The sequence below is a fragment of the Cherax quadricarinatus genome, chromosome 78 (genome assembly GCF_038502225.1).
Source record: "Cherax quadricarinatus isolate ZL_2023a chromosome 78, ASM3850222v1, whole genome shotgun sequence".
Classification (NCBI taxonomy): Eukaryota; Metazoa; Arthropoda; class Malacostraca; order Decapoda; family Parastacidae; genus Cherax; species Cherax quadricarinatus.
In genome coordinates, this window is record NC_091369.1 from 13925659 (window position 1) to 13947590 (window position 21932).

Here is a 21932-nt window from a genome sequence, read left to right on the forward strand (position 1 = left end):
TATGTTCGAACCGCCAAACCTCACAAAAAGTTTACGCTTTTCTATTTCTAGCCATATGCTGCTAGCGCCTCTGGCACTGCCTAAATGAGTGGTTTTGGTAAGTCCTGCCCTGTTACTTCAGGGCTAGCTATCCAGGGGCTGTGCCCTTAGTAAGGTGAGGGCGAAGTACCTGAAGGATAGTTTGTTGCGGGATGCCTGTAGGGACCTCGGGAAACTTTTACGAGGAGTCTTTTGACATTAATAGTGTAATGAAGTTTTTAACTGATACTGGCTATTTTAACTTTATATGATTATATTTGTGTTAAGCGTTTATGTTCGTTTCTTGTGTTTGTTGATTTCTTGTTTTTGTTTTATCAAGCCTGCGAGTGCTGAGTGACCTGCCCAGTCAAAGTGCTGCCTAAATGTTACTACTGCTGCTACCACCACCACAACTACCCCCACCACTACTACTACACTACCACAACTACCACCACCATTACTACTACCAAACCATCACCACAACCACCACTGCTGCCACAACCACTACTGCCACAACCACTACTACCACAACCACTATTAACACAAATACGACCACCACCATTACTACTACCAAAACCGCTACAACCGATATTACCGCAACCACTACTACCACAACCACTATTAACACAAATACCACCACCACTACTACCACCACAACCACCACTACCACAACCACTATTAACACAAATACCACCACCACCAACACTACTACCACAATTACCACCACTACTACTACCACCTATTCGTAGGTGCTCCTGCTTCCCACTGTAACTAGTTGTGTTCAGTCTACCAGTTTACCTGTGTATAATTACAGTGTATTTCTTTTTGAGTGGGGGGTAGAATTTTGAATCTAATTTTTTGACAATAATTTAATAGACTAACAACTACCTTTAGATGCCATCATAAACAAAGAGAGAAGTTATGAATAATTCATGCCGAGAACTGTAAACAGAAGCGTTATGTATTAAGAGAAGTGACGTAATGTTTTCCCTCCGCCCAGCTACACCTCCATAGTATATAAACATAAAATGTTTAATTGCTAGGTAACGTGTTTCTTATATAATTTTGAAGAAAATATCATAGATGGATTAATGAAAATGTCTATATTGTACCCAAGAGTGATTATTACATAAGAGAGAGATGTACTCATGGAGAATGTAAACAAGCCGGGTGGCATACGCCGTATTTGAAAGATCGCTTGCTGTATAGAAAGTTTTGGTCATAAATTGAGATCGCCGTATTAGCGGAACGCCGTAATGCGAAGCGCCGAAAAGCGGGGCCCTACTGTACTGATTATTTATAACAAGAGTATTTTCTGTTTTATTTATCCTACTACTTTTATTTTTTTTCTTGTTTTATATGCGTTTTAATTCCAAGATCGCTGATTGATTGGCATAGTCAGTGCACTATTTATATTTTGAAGCTTCTTTCCTTTCCTCCTCCTTTCAAATAGGCTTTCTTTGCATGCCCTGTCAATGGGTCTTCAGGATTTTATACGTCAGTGTCATATGCTCCCCTTACTCTCCTTGCTTGTTGTCAAAGTCAATTCTTGACTTTGACAACCAGTGATGGGTTGTGCCAGGGCTGCATACACCATGATGGGTTGTGCCAGGGCTGTGTACACCATGATGGGTTGTGCCAGGGATGTGTACACCATGATGGGTTGTGCCAGGGCTGCATACACCATGATGGGTTGTGCCAGGGTTGTGTACACCATGATGGGTTGTGCCAGGGCTGCATACACCATGATGGGTTGTGCCAGGGTTGTGTACACCATGATGGGTTGTGCCAGGGCTGCGTACACCATGATGGGTTGTGCCATGGTTGCATACACCAGTGATAGGTTGTGCCAGGACTGTGTATACCAGTGATGGGTTGTGTCGGGTCTGCAGACACCATGATGGGTTGTGCCAGGGCTGTGTACTCCAGTGATGGGTTGTTCTGGGGCTGTGTACACCAGTGATGGGTTGTGCTGGGGCTGCATACACCATGATGGGCTGTGCCAGGGCTGCATACACCAGTGATAGGTTGTGCCAAGACTTTGTACACCAGTGATGGGTTGTGTCAGGTATGCATATACCAGTGATGGGTTGTGCTGGGGCTGCATACACCATGATGGGTTGTGCCAGGGCTGCGTATACCAGTGATGGGTTGTGCCAGGGCTGCGTACACCAGTGATGGGTTGTACCAGGGCTGCGTACACCAATGATAGGTTGTTCTGGGGCTGCCTACACCAGTGATGGGTTGTGCCAGGGCTGCGTACACCAGTGATGGGTTGTTCTGGGGCTGCATACACCAGTGATGGGTTGTGCCAGGGCTGCGTACACCAGTGATGGGTTCTGGGGCTGCCTACACCAGTGATGGGTTGTGCCGGGACTGCGTACACCATAGTGGGTTGTGCACACTTCAGGTATGGTGTTCTAAATTATTCTTTATTTATATTTATGAATCTTGTTTTGAAATTAGCCGGTCTAGTCTATCCTGCCGCCTATGTTATCCAGTTAATAGACCTCTTTTGCCGACAAATTTGTCATGGCTGTGATCTTAAGATTGTGTTGTCAGGTAAGGGGCTATGTTCCTCTGTTTTAATTTCCAGCTGGGGTCGGCCACGTTCAAACAGTGGCAAGCTTTGAGTGGTTTGTGCCTAGCTGCAAAGGTTCTTTCCTCTGGAAAGGGTTCAATTCTTCCCACAGGATGCCGAATTTGACACACACACACATACACACACACACACTATCTCTCACTCATACGCATACAAACACACACTGAGCCATACAATTGTTTGTAGTTCCCCTCTATGCATCCCCCTTTCATCATGTTTGGTGTGTACAGTGTGGGTCAGGTGTCAGAATAATGACCAGTTATGACTTCGGAGATAGCCACGTAAAAATTATATCTCCGGGGCCTAATTGGATACAGGCAGGGAAGCATTCTTGATGTACAGTTGTGTGAGAGGGGAGGAGATATATGAGTGTGTGTGCAATAATATCACAGTAAACAGGTGATATCACAGTATGCAAAAATAACCATAGTAAAAAAATATTGAAATTCCAAGCGCTTTCGTGATTTCTCACATTATCAAGGAATAGTAAAAATATTAGGATAACAGAAGACATATAAAGTTGAAATATGACCCCAAATACGACCCTACTTGAAGGTGGAAGTGTAGTGAAAAACACTTAGGTCACATGTCAAGTAAAAATTGAAGAATGACGTGTTGGTCATAGTTTAAAATCCTTCCAAACTGTTCTTTAAATTAATTTATACAACCCAGAACTTACATCAGCACCACAATCAACACCGTTTTCCACGAAGCTTGATTCAGTTATATTTCGCTCAATCACAGACTAGCTTGATGCAACCAATAAATGTATTTATTATTATTATTAAAGATTCGTCGTTATTCTCCCGGCCCGGCCTTGGCTCCCTCTTTAGGGAGTGTCTGAGACCTAAGTCTCCCATGGGAGGAGGCACAAGTACCTCCTCATCTTTGGGACCAACTGTCCCCAGACCTAGCTACAAGCTAGGCCTCTCTGGTCTGCCATCCCCGCCCCAAGGGGCCTAATGGGAATGACAGTCTTGTGAGCTGCAAGCTCGGGCTCCGGCACCTACCCTACCCTAGAAGGGCTGGGCATGGTGTCGATGAATAAATGTATAATGAACACTTGTTAATATACAACGCACTTCTTGCCGAATAGGGTAAGTAAAAAAATTGTGTAAGCAATAATTTCTCAGAAATCATTCTGAACCTAACGAAAAAAGATATATTTAATTGTGTTTGTTTATTAAATTATTGTAAACTTATGTAAAATATATTTAGTTGGATTAGGTCAAATTAAACTGTGCTTGTTATAATAAGGTTAGGTAAGTTTCCTAAGGTTCTTTTGGTACAAAATCATTAATTTTTATATTAATTTAAATTAAAAAAATATATCTAAATGTATAAGAGAAAAATTTAAAAAGGACTTAATTTTAAATGAGTTCTTGCTAATTGACCAGTTTTACTTATTCGGCACGACATATATATATTAAGAGACAACAGACTTTAATTTGGAAAGTGTCATTAAAACATAAGACAAAAATAGAAAAAAAGAAAATGCGTAAGAAAGGATGTTGAAGTGAAAAATAATTTCTAATTTTCTTTCTGTGTTCTAGCTGAAATTCCATTTTTTAGAGAAATATTAAAGTTTACCCATGAAAGGAAAACTGATTAGAGGGAAAACGATCCAGGAAATTGCAAAGTCTCATCTGCCTGCGGGAAAATGGCCCACGTGTTTTCCAGAGTCGAGATTATGAACTTCTCACATGCTGAGTAAGATACTCACTTTCCTTCCCTTTTTTCGTTTTTTTTTTTACCTGATGCAGAGGCTTGGCAGCGAGGAGGTTAGTGAAGAGGAATGTGATGATGGGAGGTTTCTGAGAGTGAAGGAACTCTTAGTATTGTGTGTAATTACGACAGGGTGTTTCACTCGTAGGAGGCCCCGAGTTACCGTTTACTACAATGTACAACTACGGGAGTACCAACTCGGTGCCTCCTACGAGTGTAACACTGTACGTACTTGTAATTCAATATAACCTCAGCTCTTTCTACCTCAGCACATGCAAGAAGCTTTATTTCTCTGTTTCTGAGTGTTCTGGAGGCAGAGCTACAACTCGACTCACTCAAGTGAACTAAGAGCTGTACTTCAACCCTCTCAAGAGGTGCAGAAAATGGTGTTAAACAAAGATGCCCAAAGGTTTACTCTCAAGAGTCCCAGGAGCTGTGGATCAACTCCCTCAAGAAGACTTTATAACCCATACGAGATCAGTAATTTTTTAATTCAATAAGAATAACTATAAAAGGAGAGAGCTGTAGATAAGCCCTTTCAGGGGGCCCAGGAGGTGGAACTCGACCAGCCAGACACCATAAAAATTAGACCAGTCTATTGCCAAATCCAGGCTAATGCCGTAGACTTTTTGCAATCTCGAGACGGCTGAGATAGGATTATCAAAGCTTATTCTTTGGGTAGCAATGAAAAATAGGTTGGTCATATATTTTATTTGGTAATAATAATATCTTTATTTACTACAAGTACATGTACAAGGTATACAGTCCTAGCTGACAACAATGACATACTACTATATAGAAAGTCCCTTGTTATGCTCCGCATTTCGGGCAAATTAGGTCAGTGTTCCAGGATGCGACCCACACCAGTCGACTAACACCCAGGTACCCATTTTACTGATGGGTGAACATAGACAACAGGTGGAAAGAAACACGTCCAATGTTTCTACTCTGGCTGGGAATCGAACCCAGGCCCTCGCAGTGTGAAGCCAGAGCGTTAACCACCAGGCCACCAGACACCAGGTTTGTGTTTGAGAAGGACTTGCCTAATGTGGGCCAGTAGGCCTGCTTCAGTGTTCCTCCTTTATTATGTTCTTGTGATGACTTTCACGAAGAGTCCTGCTTCCCTATCACGTGAAAAATCACGTTAATTAATGTGATAAATCACAACAGTTAAAAGCAAAATAACTAAGTATTTGATTTAAGTGTAATTTTCTGAATTTTCTGTAGTGTGAAAAAAAAAAATTTAAACCGCTAAAGGAAATTTTTTACAAAAATATGACATAGATACTAGGCTGTATGACGATCCATTTATAATAATAATTTTATTTACAAATACACGTACAAGGTATACAAGCCTAGCTGACATCAGTGACATACTACTATATAGAAAGCCGCTTGTTATGCAGAGCATTTCGGGCACATTACCTCAATTTTGTCCACGGGATGCGACCCACACCAATCGGATTCCCTAATGCTCTAAAAAGGGTATACATTACACCCCTATTTTTCTAACGGTGGCAAATATACATTTTTGCCCAATTAAAAAAAACCAGAACCTCTGTTTAGTAAGAAATTCCAGCGTTGACAAAATAATGCGGATATGAATGGACAGACTAGTCACAGGGAAACTAATATTATATTTTTTTAATCAAACTGGCACTTACAGAGCACAATAATAATATAAATCCTTTCATGAACATTTCTTTGGTGCCACTTTTGTATACGATCTACATAGCCAACGTGATCTACAGGAGTCAAATTAGGTTAGGTTAGGCTATTACTTTTCTTGTAGATCGCATACCAAACTTGCTTCATGAAACGTAGATCGGAAACCAAAGTAGTACCCATTACTTTTGTAAGGAAAGTTTGTAAGGAGAGTTTGAACCTCTGAAGAGGAAAATAAATGGATAACCACAACAAATATATCTTTTCTGGGAAGGTCTGGCTTTCTTGGGTATTCTGGGTTACTGACCCTCCGGTCTTATTGGTCCGAATAAACAAGGCGTGTGGGTCTTCACTGTTTGGCATAATTGAGTATTGTGTTTCTTGTTTTTAGTTGTAAAAGACTGTGTTGTTTACTTAGTTTTGCTGATGTTGTAAATGATTATCATTAATCATATTCCTTTTCAGTTATCGCGTTTTGTTGCGTGTTTGCTAATTTTTGGTGCACTACCCTCCTCGGTGGTGCACTACCCTCCTTGGTGGTGCATCACCCTCCTTGGTGGTGCACCACCGTCCCTGGTGGTGCATCACTCTCTTTGGTGAAGCATTACTCTCCTTGACCCTCTCCCTGGTGCACCAACCTCTCCCTGGTGCACCAACCTCTCCCTGGTGCACCAACCTCTCCCTGGTGCACCAACCTCTCCCTGGTGCACCAACCTCTCCCTGGTGCACCAACCTCTCCCTGGTGCACCAACCTCTCCCTGCTGCACCAACCTCTCCCTGGTGCACCAACCTCTCCCTGGTGCACCAACCTCTCCCTGGTGCACCAACCTCTCCCTGCTGCACCAACCTCTCCCTGGTGCACCAACCTCTCCCTGCTGCACCAACCTCTCCCTGCTGCACCAACCTCTCCCTGCTGCACCAACCTCTCCCTGGTGCACCAACCTCTCCCTGGTGCACCAACCTCTCCCTGGTGCACCAACCTCTCCCTGGTGCACCAACCTCTCCCTGCTGCACCAACCTCTCCCTGGTGCACCAACCTCTCCCTGGTGCACCAACCTCTCCCTGGTGCACCAACCTCTCCCTGGTGCACCAACCTCTCCCTGGTGCACCAACCTCTCCCTGGTGCACCAACCTCTCCCTGCTGCACCAACCTCTCCCTGGTGCACCAACCTCTCCCTGGTGCACCAACCTCTCCCTGGTGCACCAACCTCTCCCTGCTGCACCAACCTCTCCCTGCTGCACCAACCTCTCCCTGGTGCACCAACCTCTCCCTGGTGCACCAACCTCTCCCTGGTGCACCAACCTCTCCCTGGTGCACCAACCTCTCCCTGCTGCACCAACCTCTCCCTGGTGCACCAACCTCTCCCTGGTGCACCAACCTCTCCCTGCTGCACCAACCTCTCCCTGGTGCACCAACCTCTCCCTGGTGCACCAACCTCTCCCTGCTGCACCAACCTCTCCCTGGTGCACCAACCTCTCCCTGGTGCACCAACCTCTCCCTGGTGCACCAACCTCTCCCTGGTGCACCAACCTCTCCCTGGTGCACCAACCTCTCCCTGGTGCACCAACCTCTCCCTGCTGCACCAACCTCTCCCTGCTGCACCAACCTCTCCCTGGTGCACCAACCTCTCCCTGGTGCACCAACCTCTCCCTGGCGCACCACCCTCTCCCTGGTGCACCCCCCTCTCCCAGGTGCACCACCCTCTCCCTGGTGCACCACCCTCTCCCTGGTGCACCACCCTCTCCCTGGTGCACCAACCTCTCCCTGGTGCACCACCCTCTCCCTGGTGCACCAACCTCTCCCTGGTGCACCACCCTCTCCCTGGTGCACCAACCTCTCCCTGGTGCACCACCCTCTCCCTGGTGCACCAACCTCTCCCTGGTGAACCACCCTCTCCCTGGTGCATCACCCTCCCTGGTGCACCACCCTCTCACTGGAGCACCACCCTCTCACTGGAGCACCACCCTCTCACTGGAGCACCACCCTCTCACTGGAGCATCACCCTCCCTGGTGCACCACCCTCTCACTGGAGCACCACCCTCTCACTGGAGCACCACCCTCTCACTGGAGCACCACCCTCTCACTGGAGCACCACCCTCTCACTGGAGCACCACCCTCTCACTGGAGCACCACCCTCTCACTGGAACACCACCCTCTCACTGGAGCACCACCCTCTCACTGGAACACCACCCTCTCACTGGAGCACCACCCTCTCACTGGAGCACCACCCTCTCACTGGAACACCACCCTCTCACTGGAGCACCACCCTCTCACTGGAGCACCACCCTCCAGGGTGCACCAGCCTTTTTGACTGCTACGTCTATCAGGCTCTAGTTTATAGCGACTCGAACCTCCGTTAGCCTCAGGACAGCCAAGAAGTAAATATGGTGATGAATGAAAACACTTGAATGCTCTCGTTAATTAGGTTAAGTAATGGTCGTCAGGAAACAGGACAAGTGTTTCCTGACGCGGGTGTTAATCATATGACCCACCGCTGGAGGTTTTGGTTATCTGACTGAGGCCTTCCACTGGCTTACCCCTCCACCCCTCTAAAAATTATGGTTACGATTATAACCAATTTTTATTACTCGTTAGATATGGAAAATGGGAAGCACAAACGAGTCTCAAAGACCATGGAAGATGGGCGAGAATGTTGCCGCTTGAACGATCGATTTTAACTGTGTTTAAACACTTTTAACAAAACAGATATTGAATGAATGATGGTGGATATGTTTTCCTCTCTGCCTCACTGTACATTGGCGGTGAAACTTTCCATGTTATTAAGCAATGGCTATCAATTAGGAGGAGACAACATTATTAATGAAGAAAATGGTACCTTAGATTTTTTTATTACAATGGTCGTACAACAATGAGATGCAAATTATGAGAAAATAGTTCTGGATTCACTGGAAAATTTAAAAATTATACTGTTCAAAAAAAAAAAATATAAAAAAATAGTGAAATTCCAAGAACTTTCGTGATTTCTCACATTATCAAGGAATAACATTTGGATTTATACTCTTTTCACTGTAGTTATTTTGCATATTGTGATATCACCTGTTTGCTGTGGAATAATTGCAGTCATAACTGTGTACAACGAACACATAACGAAGCACCGAAAGTGTTGCTTTGCTTCTGTAATTGCAAATAATATGCACACATGCCAAATGCTCGTGTGGCAAATCTAAGAAGATTCCAGCAGTCTGTCATGTTCTTATTCACGATCCTGGACGCATGGCAGGTCCATCCTGGAGTACGTAGCACCAGCATGGAACCTTGTCCTGATAAGCACGTAAAGGCTGGAGAAAGCGTCAAGATATGCAACGGAACTAGTCCCAGAGGTAAAAGGAATGATCTACGAGAATAGGGTGAAGTACCTGGAGAAACTGAGAGTAGAGTTGTCCATTCACCCCCTCCAGTTTGTAGGGTTGATCGTGCTAAAAGTTTAAAATGCTTGAATAGAGACTAGCGAGGGTGGAGAGGATAATAGATTGAGGGAGGTGAGAAGTGCTTAAGGAAGTGCAAAGTTTATGTTGCTGTCTAAAGGTCAAAGAGGGAGTCTGTGTCAAAGGTGGGGCCGTCAGCGAGGGAGGTTGCACCCTGAGGAGGGTAAAAATGAGCCTTCAATTTTTTTTTTATTCAGGTACAGATTCACTTAACTACAATCATCATATTAGTAACATGTGTAAATTAGAATAAACTCAAAAAAAAAAAAAATCATTGACATATCCCATGCAGGGGCTGCATGAACTGTTCCTAGGATACAATGTTATATAAATTCCCAGAGCTGTCACGGCAAGCACCTGATACCCTTGTCCCTGTCGTTTCTACATACCCATGTGAGGCGGCGCTTCTCCACTCTTGTGACCGCAAAAGCTAAATATAGGAACCGTCTTCACTGTCAGCTTGACAGTCAAGACGGTTGCTAAATTTAGCTTTTAAGGTCACATGGCCTGGCACTCTCACCTGTTCTGCCTCTCTTCAAATTGCTTCTGAGTAAAATGACAAGCTTTTAAAGGGTTGCAGGTGGAAGGTCTCGGTCAGATGACCAAGAGCTCCAGCTGAGGGTCCTATGACTAAGAACATTACCTAACTTCAGTAAAATACAGAACCAGATGTCTGGCTGAATTGTTTATTTTTTTCAACTAAGTAATCGTATGTTTCGTAACTTCAGCCAGATGGAGAATTTTTTTGTGCTCGTTTCAATGTATATAATTTTTCTTGTAGATGAATAGTTCACAGAACCGACAAGTTAGACACATGTGCAACACTTGGGTATCTTTAATGAGGAAACGTTTCGCCACACAGTAGCTTCATCAGTCCATACAAAGGAGAATGGTGATGAGCAGGAGTAGTATTCTTTTCAAGATTGATGGATTGATCACATCGGCTCAAGGCTGAGGGACTGATTACCTCAAACTCCTCCTGTTCTTCATCATTCCCCTTTGTATGGACTGATGAAGTCACTGTGTGGCGAAACATTTCCTCATTAAAGACACCCAGGTGTTGCTCATGTGTCTAATTTGTCATATTTTTTCTTATTACTAGATTACTTTGGTTCTACTAATCAACAATAAAATGTATATTAAGTTTTTATCAAAAATTTTGAGATTATGTTCTTTTGTTGTGATAAATTTGACTCGGGGGCACAAAAGCTAGTAAAGATCAGACAACCCTGCATTAGAGGACAGAATTACAGGGGGAAGACAAAACTCCATATAAAATACTTATTGTACTTGATGGGGAAGAGGCGGGAAACAGGTCCACGAGAGAACAGTTGGAAGGACACAAATAAGTCACGGGGATGTCAGAAAGTACTTCTTCAGCCTCAGGGTGGTCAGTAGTGAAATAACCTGAATGAAGCAGTGGCAGAGGCTCCATACATAATCTGAAGAATATGTATGAAAGGGGACCCACGAGGCTAACAGGGGGTAAATCCGGGAACAAGCAGGTTAATAGGCAGGATTAAGAGTGGAGACTGGTCCCCCAACAACACCCTCACTTCCACTACCTTCCCCACATGCACAAGATTAGGAGATACATAATCACGGCATGAAAAAATCCACCGAGTAAAGACACAGGCGAGTCACGGGAACAACAGATTGTACTTTCCACTCTTTGATAAGTGAGACACTAGATGACGTGGTAGAAGTAACCTGTACAGTGGCCACTGAGGACACACACACACACACACACACACACACACACACACACACACACACACACACACACACACACACACACACACACACACACAGTACATTACAACGCCGGCACAGAGCCCCTCATGATCAAACATAGAAAGCAACTATAAAAGATCCTAAGAGATTGATTCTGGACCTGAGGACGACCGACATATAACAACACTTAAGCACTAGCACTATTTTTCATGTATATTCACATGCGGTGCTGAATCTATGCGGGTCATTCATCACAAGGAGGGTCGCAGGCTCGATACATCATTCACTATTCACGAAGCAAAACGCAGAACACTAAATGGATTATATAATGAGTAGAACGCACTAGATAAAGTACTGGAAGAGGGAAACACTATACGTAGTTTTAAAAAGTAGGTATGATAGAGCTCTTGAGATAATGAATCTACAGACCCTTTCGATAGAATGATAACACACTTTTGATAGCAGTTAGAGGACCCAGGAGTAGCCTACGCATTAATGTTACATACACAACTAGTTCAGTTCAGACGGGTAAAACACACACTCAAGGAAAAGGATCTCGGGGTGAATATAATACCAAACACATCTCCTGAAGCGCACATTAACTAAATAACTGCTGCAGAATACGGGCGCCTGGCAAACTTAAGGAATCGTTCAAAACTCTGTACACGGTGTACAAGAGGCCCTTACTGGAGTATGTAGCTCCAGCTGGTCAAGCACTTCAAGAAATTAGAGAAAGTGCAAAAGTTTGCAACAAGACTAGTTCCGGAGCTAAGGAGCATTTCCTGTGAGTAGGGGCTAAGGGAAATAGACCTGACGACACTGGAGGACAAGAGGTATTGGGAATACATGAAATATAAAATACTGAGAGGAATTGACAAGGTGGGCAGAGACAGGATGTTCCAGAAATGGGATACAACAACAAAGGATCACAACTGGAAGTTGAAGATTCAGATAAATCACAGGGATGTTAGAAACTATTTCTTCAGTCATAGAGTTGTCAGGAAGTGGAACAGTCTGGAGAGTGATGCAGTGAAGGCATTCTACATACATAGCTTGAAGAAGAGGTATGATAAAGCTCATGGTGCAGGGAGAGAGAAGACATAGTAGCAACCAGTGAAGAGGCGGGGTCAGGAACTATGAATCGACTCCTGCAACCACAATTAGGTGAGTACACACGCTCGATATTATCTTCGTGGCATCAGAAAACAGTCATACTGAAGCAATCGTGGCATCAGAAAACAGTCATACTGAAGCAATCGTGGCATCAGAAAACAGTCATACTGAAGCAATCGTGGCATCAGAAAACAGTCATACTGAAGCAATCGTGGCATCAGAAAACAGTCATACTGAAGCAATCGTGGCATCAGAAAACAGTCATACTGAAGCAATCGTGGCATCAGAAAACAGTCATACTGAAGCAATCGTGGCATCAGAAAACAGTCATACTGAAGCAATCGTGGCATCAGAAAACAGTCATACTGAAGCAATCGTGGCATCAGAAAACAGTCATACTGAAGCAATCGTGGCATCAGAAAACAGTCATACTGAAGCAATCGTGGAATCAGAAAACAGTCATACTGAAGCAATCGTGGCATCAGAAAACAGTCATACTAAAGCATGGACGCAAAGCTTTGTGATTCTTGACTGGCAGCTCTTTTCAATCGGAGACTTTAAAGTGGAGCCTAGATAAAGCGGAGCCTGGATACTGGTGACGCGCTCTTGATCCAAGCAATGGATGTTTCCTGTCCCTTTGATCGATCCTGATTGCGTCCCATTCCCCAGGTTGTGTATGACCCCTTCGCTTTTGGTGCTTTCCCACGAATGTAATAATACAAAGTTCTCTCAACCCTTTTTAATATTGTGAATATGATAATGCTGTAAGAGAAAATTTTTAGAAAGGATTTAATTTTACCTATTAGGCACGACATTATATATATATATATATATATATATATATATATATATATATCTATATATATATATATATATATATTGATGAGGGAAAAAGAGTGAGTGGTGCACTTAGGAGTCTGTGGAGACAAAGAACTTTGTCCTTGGAGGCAAAGAGGGGAATGTATGAGAGTATAGTTTTACCAACGCTCTTATATGGGTGTGAAGCGTGGGTGATGAATGTTGCAGCGAGGAGAAGGCTGGAGGCAGTGGAGATGTCATGTCTGAGGGCAATGTGTGGTGTGAATATAATGCAGAGAATTCGTAGTTTGGAAGTTAGGAGGAGGTGCGGGATTACCAAAACTGTTGTCCAGAGGGCTGAGGAAGGGTTGTTGAGGTGGTTCGGACATGTAGAGAGAATGGAGCGAAACAGAATGACTTCAAGAGTGTATCAGTCTGTAGTGGAAGGAAGGCGGGGTAGGGGTCGGCCTAGGAAGGGTTGGAGGGAGGGGGTAAAGGAGGTTTTGTGTGCGAGGGGCTTGGACATCCAGCAGGCATGCGTGAGCGTGTTTGATAGGAGTGAATGGAGACAAATGGTTTTTAATACTTGACGTGCTGTTGGAGTGTGAGCAAAGTAACATTTATGAAGGGATTCAGGGAAACCGGCAGGCCGGACTTGAGTCCTGGAGATGGGAAGTACAGTGCCTGCACTCTGAAGGAGGGGTGTTAATGTTGCAGTTTAAAAACTGTAGTGTAAAGCACCCTTCTGGCAAGACAGTGATGGAGTGAATGATGGTGAAAGTTTTTCTTTTTCGGGCCACCCTGCCTTGGTGGGAATCGGCCGGTGTGATAATAAAAAAAAAAAAAAAAAAAAAAAAAAAAAAAAAAAAAAAAAAAAAAAAAAAAAAAAAAAAAAAAAAAAAAAAAAATATATATATATATATATATATATATAATTATTTTATTTACATATAAATTGAAAAGCAAGACACATGAGCAACAGTTAGGCATCTTTACTCCGAAACGTTTCGACTATACAGAAGGTTTCTTCAGTCAAATACAGAGGAGGCAGCAGAGGCAGTACAGATGTAATCAGTCCATCTCCCTCGGTGAAGTAGTTTTGAGGAGGTCAGTCCCTCAGCCTTTCAGAGTTCTGCTCCACAGGGTTCTCTGTCACAGTCTAAAAAAAATATTTCTTTACCCCTAAAAAAATGGCTGTTTCGACGCGGGTGAAGCGCTCTTGCTCCAATGAACTGGAGCTACTCGCCCCTTCTTCGGAACACGCCTCATTACCTCCTAATTACCAGGCGCTGGAACTCCTGCCCCTACATGTTTAGCGCTCCATGAATATAATTCTGCGGTTTATGGTATTTTAATAAGGCCATCTACCATGGACTCAATTCTCATCTTAGCAATAAAATGCCATTAAGCGCATATTGTATCTAATTAACACACTTTTCGGGGAAATAAGATCACAATATGCAAAATAACCACAGTGAAAAAAATGGCGAAATTTCAAGCGCTTTCGTGATTTCTCACATTATCAAACGCTATGTGCTTTGTGAGGGAAAAGTTCAACAGATAGGAGTAGCAAGCGAGTATATGGTGACGATAGTTTGATTGCCCGGCTGCTTGTTAAGGTAGGGTCAGTCTAGCTCCCGCTATCCCCCCTCCTTTTTCCACCCGGAAAGGTGACGTGTGGGGCTCCGACTAAATGGTAATCGTAATAAAGTTGGTAGAATTACCGACAATATGTAAAGTAAAAGGACACAAGTGCAACTAATGTGACATTTATTGTGGCAACGTTTCGCTCTCCAGGAGCTTTATCAAGCCATTACCTAATGGCTTGATAAAGCTCCTGGAGAGCGAAACGTTGCCACAATAAATGTCACATTAGTTGCACTTGTGTCCTTTTACTTTACATAAATGGTAATCACTTGACTCCCAACACAACTGTAAGTAAAAGCCTCTGCTCCTGTTTTTAATGGATATATTGGTTAAGAGCTTCACTTTTAACCAATTTTAAGACTTGGTTCATTCTGCCTTGAATTCCATGTACTTTTAGATAATCACCATGTTTTTTTTAAATACTTTACTTATCATGGTGAGTGATTTCTTAGGCAGTGGGTAACCTTTGTCTCTCTCTAGCTTGGAATGTCAGCTCGGGTCATCTGGCAACCAAAGAAACAGTGTTGAAGGAGACGAACTTTACACAAGTTCTGGGACGTCACCATTTTATCTGCTTAAGTGTAGTCAACCCCAGGCAACTACCTCTCATATTTGCAGTGGTGAAGAACCTGTGTTCCTATCATCTTGGCCTATTCAAGGCTAGAGACTGTGAAGAACTAGTCGTTGGGTTGTCAACATCTGTGACCCCCCCCCATCATCAGCAACGGCTATAATTTCTACAACACGCGGTGTCAACAACATCAGACACCACAGTCTAACTGTACATATTAGCATTGAATTCAGATATTATTTTTATTTAATTTTTCATTTCTCTTTCAAGTAGGATAAAAATTCATATTTAATTGTTTTATATTTTCATTTCTAAATAATAGTTTTTATATTTGACTGTTGTTCTTTTTCTATTCATTAATTTTCCTGAGGAGGAGCCAGCCTTAGTAATACTGAAGTTATTACAGGGCTGAGTAAGCCTTCACATGCTTAGTTGTCCACTTATTGGGGAATTTAGAGATACAGTATAATACCATATGTGACAAATCAAGGTATCTTATTAATGAAAATAAGATACCAGACATATAAAGCAAATTTCCTAAATTTGCTTGTAACAGATAAATGAACTACAGATATATATCCAGATGTACTCCTGTTAACCCTTTTGGATCCTTGTTCCTAGGTCTTTAGTGTATCCATATGTTCTTGCGCTACCCTCCACAGGATGGATATGTGGAGCACAGTAAGCTAGCCACTTCGGTGACAAAATCGAATATGTAATCAAGGAATTGCACTGTGAATTTCGATGTGGTTATTTTGAATATTTATAAGTATATGATTAACATTTATTTATCTTTTGACACACACTGGCCTCCTCAAAGCATGGCTGGGTATTGATGAGTATTTGTCACGAGGATGGTGGGTCCTGTGCTCCTGTGGCCAGGTTAATGCACCTTCAATTAACTGACCAGGACAGGTGCTCACCTGCTGATCTGTTCTCACAGGTAAACACCGGAGGGATAGAGGTTTAGTTTAGGGAGGGTAGAATTTTTGCCTGCAATATGATAATGGAGGATGAAAATGAGGAGGATGGTGTGGTTGTGGATAAGGTAGTGCTGGTGGTTTTTGGAAGGTAAGGATGATCAGGTGGTGAGTGTGGATGAGGTCGTAGTAGTAGTGATGGAAGATGGAGACGATAAGTGGTGATGGTGGGTGAAAAGGATAATAGATTTAGATAGAAGAGCAATGTCAAAGTCACATATGCTCCGATAATGAACACATTCACAATTACACACGGTGCTTCCTTTTCCCCCCACACACACCCCTACCTATGGAAATTGTTTGATGGGAGGGCGGCCTCCAAGCTTTAACTTGACCTCTACCAACAAAGTTTTAGTTCTAGGTGAATACATCCAGGCGAGTTTAGACGAAAGTTACAAATTAGTTGTTAAATGTCCACATTTTTTTAACGGGTGTATGTGTTTTATTTTATGTAGAAGTGTGTGTTGTGTTTACAAATGTTAATATTAACTCTTACTGGCCGATTGTACAGATTTCTGGCCTCTAAGTCCTGATTATGTCTACTCTTAAAACTGTATTTTTTACCTTCCACGTATTCATCTAGGACTTTCCACCATGACTGAAAAAAACTTCGCTATGTTCCTGTGTGTGTGTGTGTGTGTGTGTGTGTGTGTGTGTGTGTGTGTTTCCTATGGATTAGATTCCTGATAGTATCATTCTTTTGTCCCGGTTTCAGACTGTGTATATCTGCTAGTTGCCATTCTCTGGGGCTTATTAGTTGAATTTAGTATCGGTGGTCTAATGAGACATCTACAAATAGGAAGCGTGCCTGTCTCGTGCTCAGCAGATGGAATGACCCATATGGGTTTAACGCCTAACACGAATTGTCTGTCTGTGGCCTAATGAACCCGTCAGTGGCTTTGATTCCAGTCCAACTTGGTTACTAAATGATGATACATTCTTAAAAAAATTTCGCCATTAGAACACAAAGGCACAATACTGTGACTGGAACAATACACAAATAACCCGTACATAGGAGAGAGAAGTTTACGACGTTTCGGTGAGACTTAGACCATTAACAAAGTCACACTGTGAGACTTTGCAAATGGTATTTTCACCATTTTTTCCCGTTGCCTGACACTAAAATAAAATATCCGTCGGTTGCATGATAATAGTTTACATGTTCAGATTGGTGCTCATACTCCTCGTACCCTTCAGGCTGGACAGTCTTGTATCAAAATATTGTCCCTAATTACCCTCATCCCCATTCTTCCCTTCTCTGCCCCATCCTTCCCACCCTCCTTTTCCATTATTCCTCCTCCTGTCCCATATCCCTCCCCTCTCTGTCCTTTCCTGCTTTTGGCCTTTAGGGTCTTCTCCTCTGAAATTCTAGCTCCTAGGTTGGGGAAAATATCACTGTGCATCCCATTCCACTGAGGTCCTTAATGGTGGTGTAATTTGCTATGGAATCTGGATCATCTCCAGATGATCCAGATTCCATAGTTTCGATGTTCTTCGGGTGACAGCTGTATATACGGAGGCTGGCTATTGGTTCCAAAAGGTGGGATATACAATCCTTTTCATTCCTCATGGAAACTCTCTCTCCCCTCTCCCCCTTTTTTTATTTAAAAAAATAGAGGAAACTTATTATGGAGACCTATACCCATGACCTTCCTCCTTCCGGACCCTTTCTGCTGCACCCTGTACAGATCCTGGCATGCCTTCGGACTTCTCTTTTAATCAGGTACCTTCTCTGGGTGCCGTTTCGTTTCCTTCCTCTCGTACCGCGGTTTGAACCGACCTTTCAGACATATCTGACCTCTGTTCGGCTTTGACTATGATCTCAGCTTCTCCCTGTACAGTGCGTTGATTTTCGGATCATACACGTGACTCGTACAGCCAGGCTCTAACTTCCCGTCCAAAAGACCTCGACCTATCACTGATGACCCTACCCCAGTTTCCTCTCACACTTGTAAGAAACATCCAACTAGGCAATTCCTTCCCCTACACTCTGTTTCATTGTCTTTCTTGGACAAAATTCTTTACACTCAACTCACTTCTACTATCTTTCCGACCACAGCATCAGCAAGATATTCCTTTGCCATGTTGGGCAGAACATTTCCTTCCATGTTCTTAAGAGTGACACACGCGTTACATTACAAAATGCAGAGCAGTCACATAATCTTCCACTTCTTGATGTTGATAATACATCAGTTATGATTTGCAAGTGCATCTCCCTTAATTCTTGCTGTGGATTTATTATCCTCCCACATACAATCATACAATGTGACTTTCTCACGTGTAATGAAGACATACTGGAGCAACTCGAGCTCCAGAATCTCCTAATAATTAAAGCTTATATTTAAACACTCCCTGCCCATGGGCGGATGAGCTATCTTTAAATTACAGCTAACTCTTAACAGCCATGAACTGCCGCCATTTTGTGGGTTTAATAGAGGTGTAAATATTTTGGTAAAGAGCCTTTTCACCAGAATCAAGGAATCTCCTTTGAGGGGACCACATTATTGATGGAGAGGGAGGAGGATAGTATAGTGTATATTTATTTTCCCTTTAGAAGACTTGACCAGATAAATGTTCTTTGCAGCCTCCACTAACCACATTTATTTTCAGTTTCAGGATGTCGATGCGTGGCGTGAAGACTTCAGAGGGATGGTATGTGAAGGCTAAGTCAAACGGAGAGCCCTATCCTCTGGACTCCCGCCTGGCTCCCAAGTTCCAGGAAGCAGGCGTCACAACACTGTCTGGTGCCCTGCAGTATGGTGCTTCTGTCCACGGCTCCAAGCCATGCATGGCCACGCGGCAGCTGTTGGCCAGGGAAAGAATGGAGCACAATGGGAAGATGTTCGAAAAACTTAAACTTGGAGAGTACATGTGGAAAACGTACTCTGAAGTGCAGCAAATGGCTGTGGAAGTAGGTCTAGGGCTGAGGGTGAGAGGTCTCCAGCCACTAGACAGAGTCGTTATCTTCGCAGAGACAAGGGCGGAGTGGCTTGTGGCAGCTATGGGCTGCTTGCAGCAACGCATTACTGTCGTCACACTCTACACCACACTCACTGACGCAGGTATCGCCCACGGTATCAACCAAACAGGAGTATCTCTCGTCTTCACCTCCTATGAGCTTCTGCCAAGAGTGTCTCGTGTTCTGTCAGAATGTTCTAATGTGAAGACTGTGATTGTCATGGAAGACCAGCTGGAGGGTGTAGGTGACGTTAACAATTTTCCTTCAAATGTCACCCTAGTGCCCTTCAAAGAAATGATCAAAGAAGATACCAGGAAAGCAAATATTATCACACCAGTCCCTGAAGCTGAGGACACAGCTATTATCATGTATACCAGCGGCTCCACAGGCACGCCCAAGGGTGTGGAACTCTCTCATACAAATATCCTGGCCAGTGTCGTTGCTTACTCCGTCCAGATGAATGTAGGTCTTGAGGATCGGTACCTGTCTTTCTTGCCTCTAGCACATATCATGGAATTGGCCACAGAAATAGCTCTCATTTCTCTGGGTGCCACTATACTGTACTCTTCTCCCCACACACTCACCAGCACCAGCCCAAAGGTTATGAAGGGCACTGAGGGAGACGCCAAGGTAGCAAGACCCACAGTTATGAACTCTGTACCTCTAGTGTTGGATCGCATCATTAAAGGAGTTTCCCAAAAAGTGGAGCAACAAGGATGGATCAAGAGCTTTGTCTTCACAGAAGCTGTTAGGTACAAATTCTGGCTGGAGTACATCCCATTCACGTCGTACTTCCTGAATACCTTCATCTTCAGGAAGGTACAGGAAGAGCTTGGAGGTGAGCTGAAAAGAGTGGTGGTCGGAGGGGCTCCCTTGTCGCCTCAGACCCATGACACGATGAGAGCCATTTTTGATGTGTCCATTCAGGTTGGATACGGCGCCACAGAAACAGCCTCCTGCATCACCGGTATGGATGAAGATGACATTAGCACCGGTCACTCAGGAGGCCCCAACCTCGGGGTCTTCATGAAGCTCGTTGACTGGGAAGAAGGAAATTACAGAGTGACTGACAAGCCAAATCCTCGAGGCGAGATCGTAGTCGGGGGAATTGTGGTCAGCAAAGGCTACTTTAAGCTCCCCGAAGAAAACGTAGCTGCCTTCTACGAAGAGAATGGGATAAGATGGTTCCGCACAGGAGATATTGGCGAAATAAATTCTTTAGGCTCGTTAAAAATTATAGATCGGAAAAAAGATTTGGTAAAACTGAAGCATGGTGAATACGTCTCCCTTGGAAATACAGAGTCCAAGCTAAAGACGCTCTCAAACGTGGAAAATATTTGCGTTTTTGCTGACTCCACTAAAGACAAGACAGTAGCAGTGGTGGTACCTTCTGCAGACCGTCTGTGGAAGGTGGCGGCCAGCGTGGGTATCGACAAGGACACAGTCACCATTGAGGAGCTGTGCGCTGACGAGAGGATCAAGGAGGCCATCTTGAAGGAGATTCAGAACCACGGCAAGAAGTGCGGTTTGACGCGGTGGGAGGTGCCAGCAGCCGTCTGCTTGACGCTGGAGCCCTGGACGCCAGACACAGGTTTGGTTACAGCGGCACTGAAGCTGCGACGCACGCAGCTCAATCAGTATTACGAAAACAGCGTTCATGATATGTACTCCAGGTTAGACTAGCCTATGTACTCGTAGACTAGCACACCTAGTGATACCTACAACATGTTTCCAGAGCTGTTCTACTCTAAAAGACTCGGAACTTTTCTTGTTCAAGGTTCTTGAATAATGGCGAAGGCCCTAGAGAAGAGTCTGTGTATCTGTATATATGCATAATATAAACTAGTATATTTAAACACTTGGAATGGATTACTAGTCCTTATTTATTCCATTCACGCTTTTTACCCATTATTCCTCACAGTGTAAGAGACCAGCTATCAAGAACTTCAATACTTAGAGCATTATTAATGATTTCGTCCACTGTAAAGACGAAATTAAATATTTTTTTTCTAGATGGGTTCCACTGGCACCTTTTGTTTTTGGGTTCCCCAAAGGTGATTCTTCTGGGGGTCCCACAAGTGATTGTTTTTGGATACCCTGAAATAATTCTTGGGGCTCCCCAGAAGTAATTTTTTGGGGGGTTCCCAAGCGAGTTGCATGGACTCCAGTCCTTGCCAGAGAGGTAGCATTTTTTCCTTTAATAATTAAGTCCTGTGACAATGTATAGAGCTCTTTGTATGTACTACACTAGTGGGATCACCAAAGATTTGACCAATGTACGTCAGTGGTGCCAAAAACTGATAATTTGAAAATGTAAGCGGAACATCCCCCTCGTTTTTTTCCTCTATAGAATGGGCAAGGCACTTTACTAGAGGGAAATAAGGTATATACTAGATTAGGTTAAGTTGTAAGACTGATCTCACAAGTTTCTGTACCTACAACATATGAGTAGAAGTGAACAGTACTTTGGTATCTGTTTTTCTGAAATCTTTCCTTGTGTAGCAGACGATTACAGAGGTGTCTAATATATTTAGAGACTGTGGGAGAATTTTAAGGTGTTTCGTCCCTCAGCCTTTGAAGAAGTAATTTTCGATCATTCTTCAGGTCCATTTCAATGACCAGCGCCATGGAAGTGAACCACCATCACAGCGGAGGGACTGAACGCTACGAAAA

At 43.6% G+C, this 21932-nt stretch overlaps 1 protein-coding gene across 7 annotated transcripts in view; it reads left to right on the forward strand.

Annotated features, from left to right (window-relative positions):
* The window catches only part of Acsl (Acyl-CoA synthetase long-chain), a 68671-nt gene extending 46944 nt beyond the window's left edge, over positions 1-21727 (forward strand). For 6 of the 7 annotated variants that reach the window (XM_053795197.2, XM_053795203.2, XM_053795204.2 and 3 more), the window contains exon 2: positions 18911-21727. In XM_053795197.2, coding sequence (XP_053651172.2) covers positions 18918-20942 — 2025 coding nt within the window. In that variant the 5' untranslated portion in view covers positions 18911-18917 and the 3' untranslated portion in view covers positions 20943-21727. Of the gene's footprint in view, positions 1-16241; positions 16264-18910 lie in introns of those variants that run through there. The other variant, XM_053795201.2, reaches the window with a different exon arrangement.
* Positions 21728-21932: the final 205 nt, after the last annotated feature.